The sequence below is a fragment of the Ahaetulla prasina genome, chromosome 16 (assembly GCF_028640845.1).
Source record: "Ahaetulla prasina isolate Xishuangbanna chromosome 16, ASM2864084v1, whole genome shotgun sequence".
NCBI lineage: Eukaryota > Metazoa > Chordata > Lepidosauria > Squamata > Colubridae > Ahaetulla > Ahaetulla prasina.
In genome coordinates, this window is record NC_080554.1 from 3,684,997 (window position 1) to 3,699,613 (window position 14,617).

At 46.1% G+C, this 14,617-nt stretch overlaps 1 protein-coding gene across 4 annotated transcripts in view; it reads right to left on the reverse strand.

Annotated features, from left to right (window-relative positions):
- Window positions 1–14,617, reverse strand: part of SCAI (suppressor of cancer cell invasion) — a 62,549-nt gene that overhangs the window by 30,406 nt on the left and 17,526 nt on the right. For all 4 annotated transcript variants that reach the window (XM_058159408.1, XM_058159407.1, XM_058159404.1 and 1 more), the window contains exons 3-5: window positions 5,152–5,285; window positions 1,702–1,797; window positions 191–277 (exon numbers count right to left, since the gene is read on the reverse strand). In XM_058159408.1, coding sequence (XP_058015391.1) covers window positions 191–277; window positions 1,702–1,797; window positions 5,152–5,258 — 290 coding nt within the window. In that variant the 5' untranslated portion in view covers window positions 5,259–5,285. The remainder of the gene's footprint in view (window positions 1–190; window positions 278–1,701; window positions 1,798–5,151; window positions 5,286–14,617) is intronic.

Here is a 14,617-nt window from a genome sequence, read left to right on the forward strand (position 1 = left end):
CGGAAAGGTGGTAAAATGGGGGAAAGTCACTTAACAACGGTCTGGCTTAGCAACGGGCATTTTGGCCTCAGTTGCAGTCCTAAGTCGAGGACCACCTGGGCTCGGTCACCCATGAATTCCCATTTTGTTAGCTTTGTTAGCTTTGCCTTCCACGCTTCCAACCTTCCCTTTCCCATATGTAGTTACTTACTAGTAGTGGTAATAAAGCTGTCCAATCTTGGAGGCGATCTCTCCAATTTGCCAGCGCTTCAGGCCGTACCGATTGTCCAGAACTTGTCTTCATTGGTGACCCCCCAAAAAAAAAAGAAAAATGGAAACTGCAAGTCAGACTTATCTTCAGTGCACTACCGCTCTACATTAAGTCTTTCGGATTTTACTTCCGAAAGCGACAGAATAACAAGAGTGAGAGAATTGGAAGGGACCTTGGAGATCTTCTAGTCCAACCCCCTGCTCAGGCAAGAAAGCCCTATATCATTTCAGACAAATGGTTGTCCAATCTCGTCTTAAAAACGTCCAGTTTTGGAGCATCCACTGGTTAATTGTTCTAACTGTCAGGAAATTTCTCCTTAGTTCTAAGTTGCTTCTCTCCTTGATCAGTTTCCATCCGTTGCTTCTTGTTATACCCTCAGGGGCTTTGGAGAATAGCTTGACCCCTTCCTCTTTGTGGCAGCCCCTGAGATATTGGAACACAGCTATCATGTCTCCCCTAGTCCTTCTTTTCATTAAACTAGATATAACCAACTGCAGCAACTGTTCTTATATATTTTAGCCTCCAGTCCCCAGTAAAGTAACTCTGATGATGCTACTTAGTTGTGATAATGAAATATCTGCAAGAGGAGGGAGCACTAAGGTGTTGTGTCTCGTCCAATCTCACCTCAGCCGGGGTCTTCTTATCTGCTTCCGAACACGGAAGAAGAAATACCTCCAGCCCCCAGCCCTGGCTCCATGCCCAGACAGGCTGAAGAGGAGGAAATACCTCCAGCCCCCAGCTCTGGCTCCATGCCCAGGCAAACGGAGCAACTAGACCCCTCCCCCTCCCCCACAGCATGTGAGCCTGAGGAAGGTCAATTACCAACAGCTGCCGACTGGAGTGACCCTCGCGTCAGAAGACTTGATAGGCGGAGGCAACAGAAGGAAGGGAGGGGCAGGCCTGGATAAGTGCTGAGTCATGGAGCCACACCCCATGGCCTATATAAAGGATCTGCTTTCTGGCAGTCTTTGAGTCAGGCAAAGTCGAACTTATCTTGCTGAAGTCACTTACTGGTCTCCTGCCTGCTCTGAGGACTTTGCTAGGACTTTGGGCAGAGCTGCAGAGGCAAGCCTGATTCGGATTTCCCTGACCCGGCCGTCAGCGGAGGAGTGGGACACGACATCGCAGTTCAGCCCTGAGCTACAAATATCTCCCTTTAAGCTAGAGGCGGAGCTCTCGCCTCACAATCAGGCGGTTGCGAGTTCGATCCTAGGTAGAGGCATATATTTCTCTCTCTGGGTACAATGAGAACGTATCCGCTGAACAAAACTCCGCACTGGTGACGGGAAGGGCATCTGGCCATTAAAACACTCTCCTAGCTCCATTCGGTTGCCCCAGACTCCTCCACCCCGCGAGGGATTTGGGGGTCTTTAAAAGATGATGATGATGATGATGGAGAGGATTTTTGGCTGTTTGGAGAGACAGCCACGCGCTGGAAAGGATCCTCTTACCGATGTTGCTGCTGGAACTTCCAGAGTTTGGTGTAAACATCAAAGGTCCTGCCGAAGTAAGATTGCCACTGCTTCTGCCCATATTGGGGCAAATCTCTGTAAGATAGCAGATTTAAAAAAAAACAAAAACGCAGTTTTTTTTAATCCACCAGGGAGAAGAGGAGAAGTGACAGCTGGAGGGACACGCTCAGAGATGCTTCAATTATATTAATTTCTTCCATGCCTTACAGAACCTAGAATAACAAGGTTGGAAGAGACCTTGCAGGTCTTTTAGTCCAACCTCCTAACCCTGTACCAGTGAAGGCTAACCCTTTTTCTTGTCGTGTGCCGAAAGTGCGCGCGCAACACGCATGCCTGCCTTCCGGTACCCATGATGCGATGCACACGCCCCCTACACATGTGTGCACGACCCCCCCAACCTCCCTCCGTGCATGCACGTATGGGCCCCCCCATGCTTCCCCCACTGCCCGAGCATGCGACCCCAATGCCCCGTGTTGGGCCTAGCAGGCCTCCTGCAGCCTCCTGGGCCCAAAAACATACTGGGGGGCGGGGCACGCCGCCTTTTGCGCTCCACCCACCCAGGCATGCTTCTTCCGGGTCGTCTTCCGGGTGCAATTCAAGGTGTTGATTACCACCTTTAAAGCGCTCCATGGCATAGGACCGGGTTATTTACGGGACCGCCTGCTGCTACCAATAGCCTCCCATCGACCCGTGCGCTCCCATAGGGAGGGTCTCCTCAGGGTGCCGTCGGTCAGACAATGTCGACTGGCGACCCCCAAGGGGAGGGCCTTCTCTGTGGGGGCTCCTGCCCTCTGGAATGAGCTGCCTCCGGGAATACGTCAACTCCCTGACCTCCGGACCTTCCGCCGCAAGCTGAAGACGTATTTATTCTTCCGTGCAGGACTGGCATAGAATTAGTTTTAATATTTGTAATTTTAAATGGGTTTTATGGTTTATGTATTTTAATTCAGGGGCCAAATTTAATAAGTTTTTTAGTACTGTTTTATTTATATTGTATCTATTGATTGTTGATTTTATCTGGCTGTGCACCGCCCTGAGTCCTTCGGGAGAAGGGCGGTATAAAAATTAAAATAATATTACTATTACTATTACTATTACTATTACTATTACTATTACTATTACTATTATTATTATTATTATTATTATTATTATTATTATTATTAAAAAACACAGTTTTTTTTATCCACCAGGGACAAGAGGAGAAATGACAGCTGGAGGGACATGCTCAGAGATGCTTCAATTGTATTAATTTTTTCCATGCCTTACAGAACCTGTACAGAAGGGGCCGCGGTGTGGCTCAGGCTGTAAGAAGCCTGTTATTAGAACACAGCTGCTTGCAATTACTGCAGGTTCTAGTCCCACCAGGCCCAAGGTTGACTCAGCCTTCCATCCTTTATAAGGTAGGTAAAATGAGGACCCAGATTGTTGGGGGGGGCAATAAGTTGACTTTGTAAAAAATATACAAATAGAATGAGACTATTGCTTTACACACTGTAAGCCGCCCTGAGTCTTCGGAGAAGGGCGGGATATAAATGTAAATAAAATTTAAAAAAAAAACCTAGAATAACAAGGTTGGAAGAGACCTTGTAGGTCTTTTAGTCCAACCTCCTAACCCTGTACCAGTGATGGCTAACCCTTTTTCTCATCGTGTGCCGAAAGCATGCACACGGCAGCACACATGTGTTCCGGCACCCATGATGCGATGCACGCCCCACCTGCACATATGTGCACGACCCTCCCAACCTCCCTCCGTGCATGCACGTGGGGCCCCCCATGCTTCCCCCACAGCCCAAGCATGCGACCCCACTGTCCCGTTTTGGACCTAGCAGGCCTCCTGGGCCCAAAAACATACTGGGGGGGGACACGCCGCCTTTTGCGCTCCACCCCCCAGGCATGCTTCTTCCGGGTGGTCTCCCGGGTGCAATTCAAGGTGTTGATTACCACCTTTAAAGCGCTCCATGGCATAGGACCGGGTTATTTACGGGACCGCCTGCTGCTACCAATAGCCTCCCATCGACCCGTGCGCTCCCATCGGGAGGGTCTCCTCAGGGTGCCGTCGGTCAGAAAATGTCGACTGGCGACCCCCAGGGGGAGGGCCTTCTCTGTGGGGGCTCCTGCCCTCTGGAATGAGCTGCCTCCGGGGATACGTCAACTCCCTGACCTCCGGACCTTTCGACGCGAGCGAAATACTTTTTTGTTTCATCGCGCAGGGCTAGCTTAATGTAGCTGTAATGGGGGTTTTACTATAGTTTTAGTCTGTTTTGGCCTGATCGAATTAGTTTCTTAATATGTTTCTTAATTTTCGTGATGTTTTGTATTTATTTGGCTGTAAACCGCCCTGAGTCCTTCGGGAGAAAGGCAGTATATAAATTAAATTAATAAATAAATAAAATAAAATTATTATTATTATTATATTTGTATACCGCCCATCTCCTGAAGGACTCAGGGCGGTTCACAGCCAATAAAACAACAGAAAACAAATAATACATATAAAACAGCAAAAAAGAATAGAAAATTAATAAATTAATAAAATAAATGGGCGCGAGCCTCCTGCATCTCCCGCATGTGCCCTCTCCCCGGACATTCTGAAAATCAGCTTGCTCGTGGGAGGCACGCGCGCATGTGCGGTGCAGCTGAGCTGGGCGACGGCTCGTGTGCCCGCAGAGAGCTCTGCATGCCAGCTGTGGTATCGTGTGCCATAGTTTCGCCATCACGGCCCGATACCCTTCCAGACAAATGGCTGTCCAGCCTCTTTGGATAGGGCATGGACCTTCACGCAAATCTATTAAATATTTCGTTTTAAATTTGCGATTTATACTTTGTATATTCTGTGTTTTTAATATGGCTGTAAACCGCCCCGAGTCCTTCGGGAGAAGGGCGGTATAGAAATGAAATTATAAATAAACAAATAAAATAAAATATTGACATTCCACATCAATCAGAGCTTAAATCAAGAGAAAATTTTAAAAAAAAGAGTACAGAAATCCCGATACAAAAATCAATTAAGCCTAGCTGACAGAACTGGTAGAAGTGGAGAAATCTCTCGAGGTAGTCCTCGGCTTACGACCGCCGCTGAGCTCCAAATCCCTGTCGCTAAGTGAGATTTGCTCCATCCTACACAGCCTTCCTCGCCAGAGTTTGTGTTCAACCAATCCCGGGCCGTTGTTAAATTAGGGACGCGCTCGTTAAGCGAATCTGGACTTCCCTACGGACCTCGCTCTCGTCCGAAGGTCAGCCTGGGAAGGCCCGTCGTGACTTTGGCCACTAAGCAAACAGTCGTGAGTCGAGGACTACCTATAGAGGCGGACAGCCAGCCCCTTGAATGTTGCATCCGCAAGGGAGGCCAGCGGGACCCCCTTGTGGATGCAACATTCACAGGTGAGGTTCACTCCACAGGTGTGACGGAAAAAAAACCCTGAACCGACTGACCTTAAGCCGTTGAAGAGCTGTTTCGATTTATCTAGCAGGTAACAGAAATCCGTAACCGTTTTCCGCTCTCCCTGAGGAATGTCATCGTCTATCCCACACGTTGACATGGTCTCCGTTCGAGATAAAACTCCGCCCTGGGGTAGGTGGGTGTGAAATAAAATAACAAAGAGATTTACAATCTAAGCGTCGACTTAACGACCGCAATTAAGCCCCAGATTTTAAGCGAGACGTTTGTTAAGTGAGGTTCGCTCCCAGTTTTACGACTTTTCTTGCCGCGCCGCTTAAGCGAATCAACCTGGCAGCCTGGTTACACAACTGCTAGTAACCCGGTCGTTAAGTGAATCGGGGCTTCCCCGTTGAAGGCTTCGTCAGAAGGTCGCAAAATGTTGTAAATGTCGTACCTTGATGAACGTATCTTTTCTTTTATGTACACTGAGAGCATCTGCACCAAGACAAATTCCTTGTGTGTCCAATCACACTTGGCCAATAAAGAATTCTATTCTATTCTATTCTATTCTATTCTATTCTATTCTATTCTATTCTATTCTATTCTATTCTAAAAGGGGATCGTGTGACCTTGGAGACACCTGCGATGGTCATAAATATGAACCAGCGGCCAAGCGCCTGAATCGGTGGCAAAATCCGCCGTGGACTGCCACCGGTTCGCTGCTCGCGCATGCGTGGTACACACCAAAAGCACGCTGCGTGCGGAAAAAGGAGGCTTAACAAGGTAAGTAGAACAGCGAGGGGGGGTAACAGCTGTGCCGCGCGATTTAGATTCGCTAGAAAGTGAGTTACGACCGTCGATACTTACAACGGTGGACGCATCTTTGTGGTCATGTGATCAGAATTCAGACGTTTCGCCATTGACTCATATTTTATGATGGTTGCAGGGATCTCAGGGTCACGTGATCCCCTTCTGACAAGCAAAGTCAATGGGGAAACCAGATTCACTTAACAACCTCTTTTTAAAAGCCTCCACCAATGGAGCACCCACAACTACTGGAGGAAACTGATTAATTGCCCTCATTGTTAGGCAGTTTCTCCTTAACTTCTCTCCTTGATTAGTTTCCATCCATTGCTTCTTGTCTTGCCCTCAGGTGCCGCTGTGGCCTGCCAGCGGCCAGTAGAGCTGGCAACAGATTCGGACAGTGAGGAGGTTGGGGAGGAACATGGGACAGTCCTGGAGTCTGGGGAAGGCTCGGACGAGGGCTCTGAGTCGGAGGCAGAGAGGGAGCCAAGGCCATCTGGTAGTTCTTTGCTGCCTCTGGAGTCTGACATCAGCGAGGCAGAAGAACAGCGTGAGCCTGTTCCCAGTGTGCGCGTGCGCAGAGCTGCCAGGAGGTAGGAACAATTAAGGAAACAGGGTCGACTTGGGAGTAAGGCTCGGAGATGATTGGCCCCTCCCATAAGACATAAAAGAGAAGCGGACATGAGCTTTTGCAAGAAGCAATTAGTTCATCTGGCCAATTCAAGATTTGAAAATTCTGTTTGTGACTCTGTGCCAAGTTTGGCCTGGTCCTGCGTCTGGAAATTAGCTCTCTGGCAGCGTTGATAACTTTCCTCTGAAAGACAGTAAATGAAAGTAATTCACGGCCGTAGGAATTAAAGAGGTTTGCCGGGACGGAGTTTGTGCTGTTTAATTTCTAAGGAAGCCTAGGTCAGAACGGGTTTGGAGAACAGCTTGAACCCCTTGTCCTTGTAGAAGCCCCTCAAACACTGGAACACTGCTATCATGCTACTAATATTATGACTTAGCAGGATTTGCAGGAACCCACCCACAACCAAGCAAGTCATCAACAGGAAACGTTCAGAAATACGTATAAAAGGGGACATGAGTTCAGGAGCTGGCTTCGCAGACACTTTCGGATGTCGGTGGCTTCCCCATCTGTCACAAGCATTAAGCTAAGCATGACAGCTGAGGATTATGAAATGATGGCCGACAAGTTTCCGGACCGGTGTAAAGAAGGAATATTCCGCAGCAACGGTATTTTCGAAAGCACGCCGTTTTAAATCCGGAGGCTCGAGGGGAACGGCCCTGCGATTTCGATTATTGCCGCCACCATCTCTTCGACGTTCGTTAGACATGCTTCCGAGCGAAACTCAGCTCCTCGCTCGTTTTCTTGGACAACCCTCCCTGAAAAAGCCTCCCAGCTGTACGTTAAAATCTTTTGCCCGTAAACATGTCCCTAGCCTGTCACCCGGAATATATTCTAGCGATCGTCATGGGAGCCCTTCAGGGCCAAACCGTTTCCTGGGTGCAGAGCTTTTTATTATACCCAGGGTTGGTCTGAGATAGAATAGAATAGAATAGAATAGAATTTTATTGGCCAAGTGTGATTGGACACACAAGGAATTTGTCTTGGTGCATACGCTCTCAGGGTACATAAAAGAAAAGAAAAGATATGTTCATCAAGGTACAACATTTACAACACAATTGATGGTCAATATATCAATATAAATCATAAGGATTGCCAGCAACAAGTTATAGTCATACAGTCATAAGTGGAAAGAGATTGGTGATGGGAACTATGAAACGATTAATAGTAGTGCAGATTCAGTAAATAGTCTGACAGTGTTGAGGGAATTATTTGTTTAGCAGAGTGATGGCCTTTGGGAAAAAACTGTTCTTGTGTCTAGTTGTTCTGGTGTGCAGTGCTCTATAGCGTCGTTTTGAGGGTAGGAGTTGAAACAGTTTATGTCCAGGATGTGAGGGGTCTGTAAATATTTTCACGGCTCTCTTCTTGATTCGTGCAGTATACAGGTCCTCAATGGAAGGCAGGTTGGTAGCAATTATTTTTTCTGCAGTTCTAATTATCCTCTGAAGTCTGTGTTTTTCTTGTTGGGTTGCAGAACCGAACCAGACAGTTATAGAGGTGCAAATGACAGACTCAATAATTCCTCTGTAGAATTGGATCAGCAGCTCCTTGGGCAGTTTGAACTTACTGAGTTGGCGCAGAAAGAACAGTCTTTGTTGTCCTTTTTTAATGATGTTTTTGATGTTAGATGAGACATCACTCCGTGGTTCCAGAGAGAGCAGGGATCGGGGAAAAGATTTTGAGATCGGAAGCCACGGTTTCACCTGCCTGCTTGTCACTCCTGAATTGCGGGAGGGCAAGGAAGGCGGGCAGGTAGGTGTGTCCGTCTAAGCAGAACTAAGGTTGGCAGAGACCAGCTGACCGGTTTGTAGAGCTTAAAGCGAGCAACGTAAATTTTGGGGCTCGGCTGTGTGGTCGTCACTCAAAGGGCTACCTGGACGCCTTACAAATCACACCTGCGTTTAACTCTTCTTCTAAGAAGTTCTGAGGTGGATTTTAAGGCGCTCCTCCTCCCCCTCCCCAATCAACCTTTAGCAGGTAAAGCGAGTGAAAGGAAGCTAGCATCCGCTCAAATGTTTTCCGAGTCTGAATTTGGAACGAAATCAAATTCAAATGTTAAGTGTCTGGGGAGAATTATATGCCTTCCTTGCTAGATCTCCAACTATCCTCCCATTCTTTTGTCTGAAATGGTATTGGGTTTCCTGCCTGAGCAGGGGGTTGGACTAGAAGACCTCCCAGGTCCCTTGCAACTCTGTTATTCCATTCCATTCCATTATTCTATTCTATTCTATTCTATTCTATTCTATTCTATTCTATTCTATTCTATTCTATTCTATTCTATTCTATTCTATTCTTCTATTCTGTTTCTATTCCATTCCATTCCACTCCTCTCCTCTCCTCTCTTCTATTCTTAATTCTATCTAGTCTTCCATTCTATTGTTTCTATTCTATTCTTATTTTACTCTACTCTATTCCATTCCATTCCATTCTATTCTTCTATTCTATTCTATTTTATTCTTCTATTCTGTTTCTATTCCATTCGATTCCACTCCACTCCTGTCCTCTCTTCTATTCTTAATTCTATCTATTCTTGCATTCTATTGTTCCTATTCTATTCCTATTCTACTCTACTCTATTACATTACATTACATTCTCTTCTCTTCTATTCCTAATTGTATCTATTCCTCTGTTCTGTTCTATTCTATTCTATTCTATTCTATTCTATTCTATTCTATTCTATTCTTCTATTCTGTTTCTATTCCATTCCATTCCACTCCACTCCTCTCCTCTCTTCTATTCCTAATTCTATCTATTCTTCTATTATATTGTTTCTATTCTATTCTTATTCTTATTCTACTCTACTCTATCTATTCTATTCTATTCTTCTATTCTGTTTCTATTCCTCTCCTCTCCTCTATTCTATTCTGTTTCTATTCATCTCCTCTCCTCTCCTCTCCTCTCCTCTCCTCTCCTCTCCTCTCCTCTCCTCTCCTCTCCTCTCCTCTATTCTATTCTATTCTATTCTATTCTATTCTATTCTATTCTATTCTATTCTATTCTATTCTATTCTATTCCTTATTCTAGCCTAGTCTAGTCATGTCATATGATCCAAGGAATCCCCCTTCTCATTCAGCCTCCTGGATCTGCAGGCCTCAATGCACCGAAAGGTGAAGACAAGGTGAGTAATCCCATCACAATTGAGCGAGCAAGTAAACAAGGTGGCATAAACAAGGTAGAGGAAACAGATGGAGAGAGAGTAAGGCAGAATACACAGGACCGAAAAATGAGCAAGCTGAGAAAATGCCAGTCTGGCTTTCAAATGGATAAAAACAAATTTGAGGAGTGGGAAGGAGAGGAGAGAGAGAGAGAGAAGCAGACAGGCTAAAAATACCCAGATGCAGCCAGAGAAGTGGGAGAACGATGAAAAAAAGGTAGAAAGGAATTTTTAAAAAAAAATAAGCACAGAGGAAGGATTTTGCTAGAGCGATGGTTAAAGAAAGACGCAGAACTACATCGGGGACTGCATTTAAGACCTATTAGCAGCAAGCGTTTTGATCTACTATTGAAAGCTTGCTTGCACACAAGGGATCACGGGGCTGATATATTAAAAAAAAAAGCAAGGAATTAATAAAAGGGCATTTTCCTCCTGTCTTTATATCGTCAAACTTCAAAAACTGGAGGTTGTTTAAAGAAGTGATTGGACAGCCATTTGTCAGGAAGGAAGGAAGGAAGGAAGGAAGCAAGGAAGGAAGCAAGGAAGGAAGGGGAAGGGGTGAAAGTAAATGGAAAGGAGGGAAGGAGGGAGGGAGGGAGGGAAGGGAAGGAAAGGAGGAAGGGGAAAAGGAAAAGAGGAGGAGGGAGGGAGGGAGGGAGGGAAAGGAAAAAGTGAGAGTAAATGGAAGGAAGGGAGGGAAAGGAATGGAAAGGAGGAAGGGGAAAAGAGAGGGGGAAGGAAGGAAGGAAGTAGACGGGAGGGAGGGAGGTAAGAAGATAGGGAGGGAAAGGAAGGGATGAGAGTAAATGGAAGGAAGGAGGGGAAGGAAGGAAGGAAGGAAGGAAGGAAGGAAGGAAGGAAGGAAGGAAGGAAGGAAGGAAGGAAGGAAGGAAGGAAGGAAGGAAGGAAGGAAGGAAGGAAAAAAAAGAGGAGGAAGGAGGAGGAGGGAGGAAGGAAGGAAAGGAGGAAGGAAAGGAAAAGAGGAGGACGGAGGGAGGAGGAAAGGAAAAGTGAGAGTAAATGGAGGAAGGGAGGAAAGGAATGGAAAGGAGGAAGGGAAAAGAGAGGAGGAAGGAAGGAAGGAAGTAGACGGGAGGGAGGAGGTAAGAAGATAGGGAGGAAAGGAAGGGATGAGAGTAAATGGAAGGAAGGAGGAAAGGAAGGAAGGAAGGAAGGAAGGAAGGAAGGAAGGAAGGAAGGAAGGAAGGAAGGAAGGAAGGAAGGAAGGAAGGAAGGAAGGAAGGAAGGAAGGAAAAAAAGGATGAGGAGGAAGGAGGGAGGGAGGAAGAGAAAGGAAGGGGTGAGAGTAAATGGAAGCGAGGGAGGAGGGAGGGAAGGAAGGAAAGGAGGAAGGGAAAGGAAAAGAGGAGGACGGAGGAGGGAGGAAAGGAAAAGTGAGAGTAAATGGAGGAAGGGAGGAAAGGAATGGAAAGGAGGAAGGGAAAAGAGAAGAGGAAGGAAGGAAGGAAGTAGACGGAGGGAGGAAAGGAAGGAAGGAAGGAAGGGATGAGAGTAAATGGAAGGAAGGAGGAAAGGAAGGAAGGAAGGAAGGAAGGAAGGAAGGAAGGAAGGAAGGAAGGAAGGAAGGAAGGAAGGAAGGAAGGAAGGAAGGAGGGAGGGAAGGAAGGAAGGAAAAAAAGGAGGAGGAGGAAGGAGGGAGGGAGGAAGAGAAAGGAAGGGGTGAGAGTAAATGGAAGGAAGGAGGGAAAGGAAAGGAAAGGAAAAGAAGGAAGGTAGGAAGGTAGGAAGGGAAGAAGGAGGAAGGAAGGAAGGAAGGAAGGAAGGAAGGAAGGAAGGAAGGAAGGAAGGAAGGAAGGAAGGAAGGAAGGAAGGAACGAACTTTGGCAATTATTTTTTCCCAAAAGCCTTACATAAATCCAAACAATAACATCCTCCCGCTGTCTTCCCTCAGGTCAACAGATACACAGCTAAGCTCTGACCCTCCAGGGACCAATTGAGTTCTCCAATTGCTATTAACAAGCAATTAGGGTCCGGAGGCAGGGGAGCGCCACGTGGGTTGATCGGATGGCCGAGCCTAGGGTTTGCACGCTACAGCAAGGCCCGCACTTCGACCCCGGAGCCTGGAGCTCAGAGTTGAACCCTCCTGCCTTCATTGTCAAGGGCAGCTCAGTTCAGCAAGGACCGGATCTCCAAGCGTTCAAGCTACACAGGTGTGGATGGATGGTTTGCCCCGAACCTCCTTAAACCCCGTTTCAAACTGGAAAGGGATTTGAGGTGGCTTGGCTAGCAATAAAACAGGTGGCCACGACCGCATGGCTATGGAAAGACAACGGGAAGCTCTCCAGCCAGGGCGTCCTTCAACTTACGACCACAATCCCACCCCAAGTTCCTGCTGCTAAGTGAGGCGGTTGTTAAGCAAGTTGGGCTTTCTGCTCCCAATTATGGTCATAGGTCAAAAACCTACCCTCTGTTAAGTGGGGCGCCGATGCCTCACCGCCGCTTGGATTTCATACTTGACCCATTTTTAAAGAAGTGATTGGACAGCCATTTGTCAGGAAGGAAGGAAGGAAGGAAGGAAGCAAGGAAGGAAGCAAGGAAGGAAGGGAAGGGTGAAAGTAAATGGAAAGGAGGAAGGAGGGAGGAGGGAGGGAAGGAAGGAAGGAGGAAGGGAAAAGGAAAAGAGGAGGACGGAGGGAGGGAGGGAGGGAAAGGAAAAAGTGAGAGTAAATGGAAGGAAGGGAGGGAAAGGAATGGAAAGGAGGAAGGGGAAAAGAGAGGAGGAAGGAAGGAAGGAAGTAGACGGGAGGGAGGGAGGTAAGAAGATAGGGAGGGAAAGGAAGGGATGAGAGTAAATGGAAGGAAGGGAGGGGAAGGGAAGGGAAGGAAAGGAAAGGAAAGGAAAGGAAAGGAAAGGAAAGGAAAGGAAAGGAAAGGAAAGGAAAGGAAAGGAAAGGAAAGGAAAGGAAAGGAAAGGAAAGGAAAAAACAAAGGAGGAGGAAGGAAGGGAGGGAGGAAGAGAAAGGAAGGGGTGAGAGTAAATGGAAGCGAGGGAGGGAGGGAAAGGAAAGGAAAGGAAAAGAAGGAAGGTAGGAAGGGAAGAAGGAGGAAGGAAGGAAGGAAGGAAGGAAGGAAGGAAGGAAGGAAGGAAGGAAAGAACGAAGGAAGGAACTTTGGCAATTATTTTTTCCAAAAGCCTTACATAAATCCGAACAATAACATCCTCCCACTGTCTTCCCTCAGGTCAACGGATACACAGCTAAGCTCTGACCCTCCAGGGACCAATTGAGTTCTCCAATTGCTATTAACAAGCAATTAGGGTCCGGAGGCAGGGGAGCGCCACGTGGGTTGATCGGATGGCCGAGCCTAGGGGTTGCACGCTACAGCAAGGCCCGCGCTCCGACCCCGGAGCCTGGAGCTCAGAGTTGAACCCTCCTGCCTTCATTGTCAAGGGCAGCTCAGTTCAGCAAGGACCGGATCTCCAAGCGTTCGAGCTACACAGGTGTGGATGGATGGTTTGCCCCGAACCTCCTTAAACCCCGTTTCAAACTGGAAAGGGATTTGAGGTGGCTTGGCTAGCAATAAAACAGGTGGCCACGACCGCATGGCTATGGAAAGACAACGGGAAGCTCTCCAGCCAGGGCGTCCTTCAACTTACGACCACAATCCCACCCCAAGTTCCTGCTGCTAAGTGAGGCGGTTGTTAAGCAAGTTGGGCTTTCTGCTCCCAATTATGGTCATAGGTCAAAAACCTACCCTCTGTTAAGTGGGGCGCCGATGCCTCACCGCCGCTTGGATTTCATACTTGACCCATTTTTTAAAGAAAAAATCCAGTTTATAATAACAAAAAAAGGGAAAGAAAATTTTGGGGGGGGGGCGGGGAGAAGGGATTATAAAGGTTAAAAAGTGACGGAAATGAGTTTGACTTTCAACTTTCTTCAGTACAGATACAGCTAAACCATAAAGTAGCCACGGAGTTACTTTTTGTAACTCTGAACAACAACACAGGAACTAAATTTTAAAAATATACAAATGAAGAAATCAAAACGACACTAGAATCTTGCAACAAAATGACCTCTTCCTCCAAGTTTAAACAAACATTTTTTAAAAGTTTTCTCTTCTCTCCCCTCCTGCATTTTTCTGCATTCCATTCCATTCTATTCCTAATTTCTATTCTATTCTATTCCTAACTTCTATTCTTTTCTATTCTATTCTTTTCTTTTCTATTCTATTCTGTTCTATTCTATATTCTTTATTCTTCTCTCTTCTCTTCTTCTCCTCTCCTCTCCTCTTCCTCTTCCTCTTATTTCTATTTCTATTATTTCTATTCTATTCTATTCTATTCTATTCTATTCTATTCTATTCTATTCTATTCTATTCTATTCTACTCTAGTTCTATTCTATTTTATTCTATTTACTCTACTCTTATTCTATTCTATTCTACTCTACTCTACTTCTATTCTACTCTACTATTCTATTTTATTCTATTTAATTCTATTCTATTCTATTCTACTCTATTCTACTCTACTCTAATTCTATTCTACCCTACTATTCTATTTCATTCTGTTTACTCTACTTATTCTATTCTATTCTACTCTACTGTTCTATTTTATTCGATTTACTCTACTTCTACTCTATTCCATTCCAGTCCATTCCATTCCATTCTATTCTCCACGTAGCCAAGGAGGAATAAATTAATCCATTAGGAGGGATTAATACCCTCCTAATCCAAGGAATAAATACTGTGGGCAGATTGATTGACAGATTAAAAGAACCTCAAGACCCGCGTGCTTTGATGACCACAAAACTAACCAACGGGTAACAACAGTGCATATCTGCCTATCGGAGGAATGAACAGCCTTCTCCACCAATTTTCTTTTTTCTGGTTTAATTAGCAGGCAAATTATTTCCTCAAGTTCCAGCCAAGATTTGGACAAGCAATAAGGCTTCTTAGGACTAAAGAACAACGTTGGTT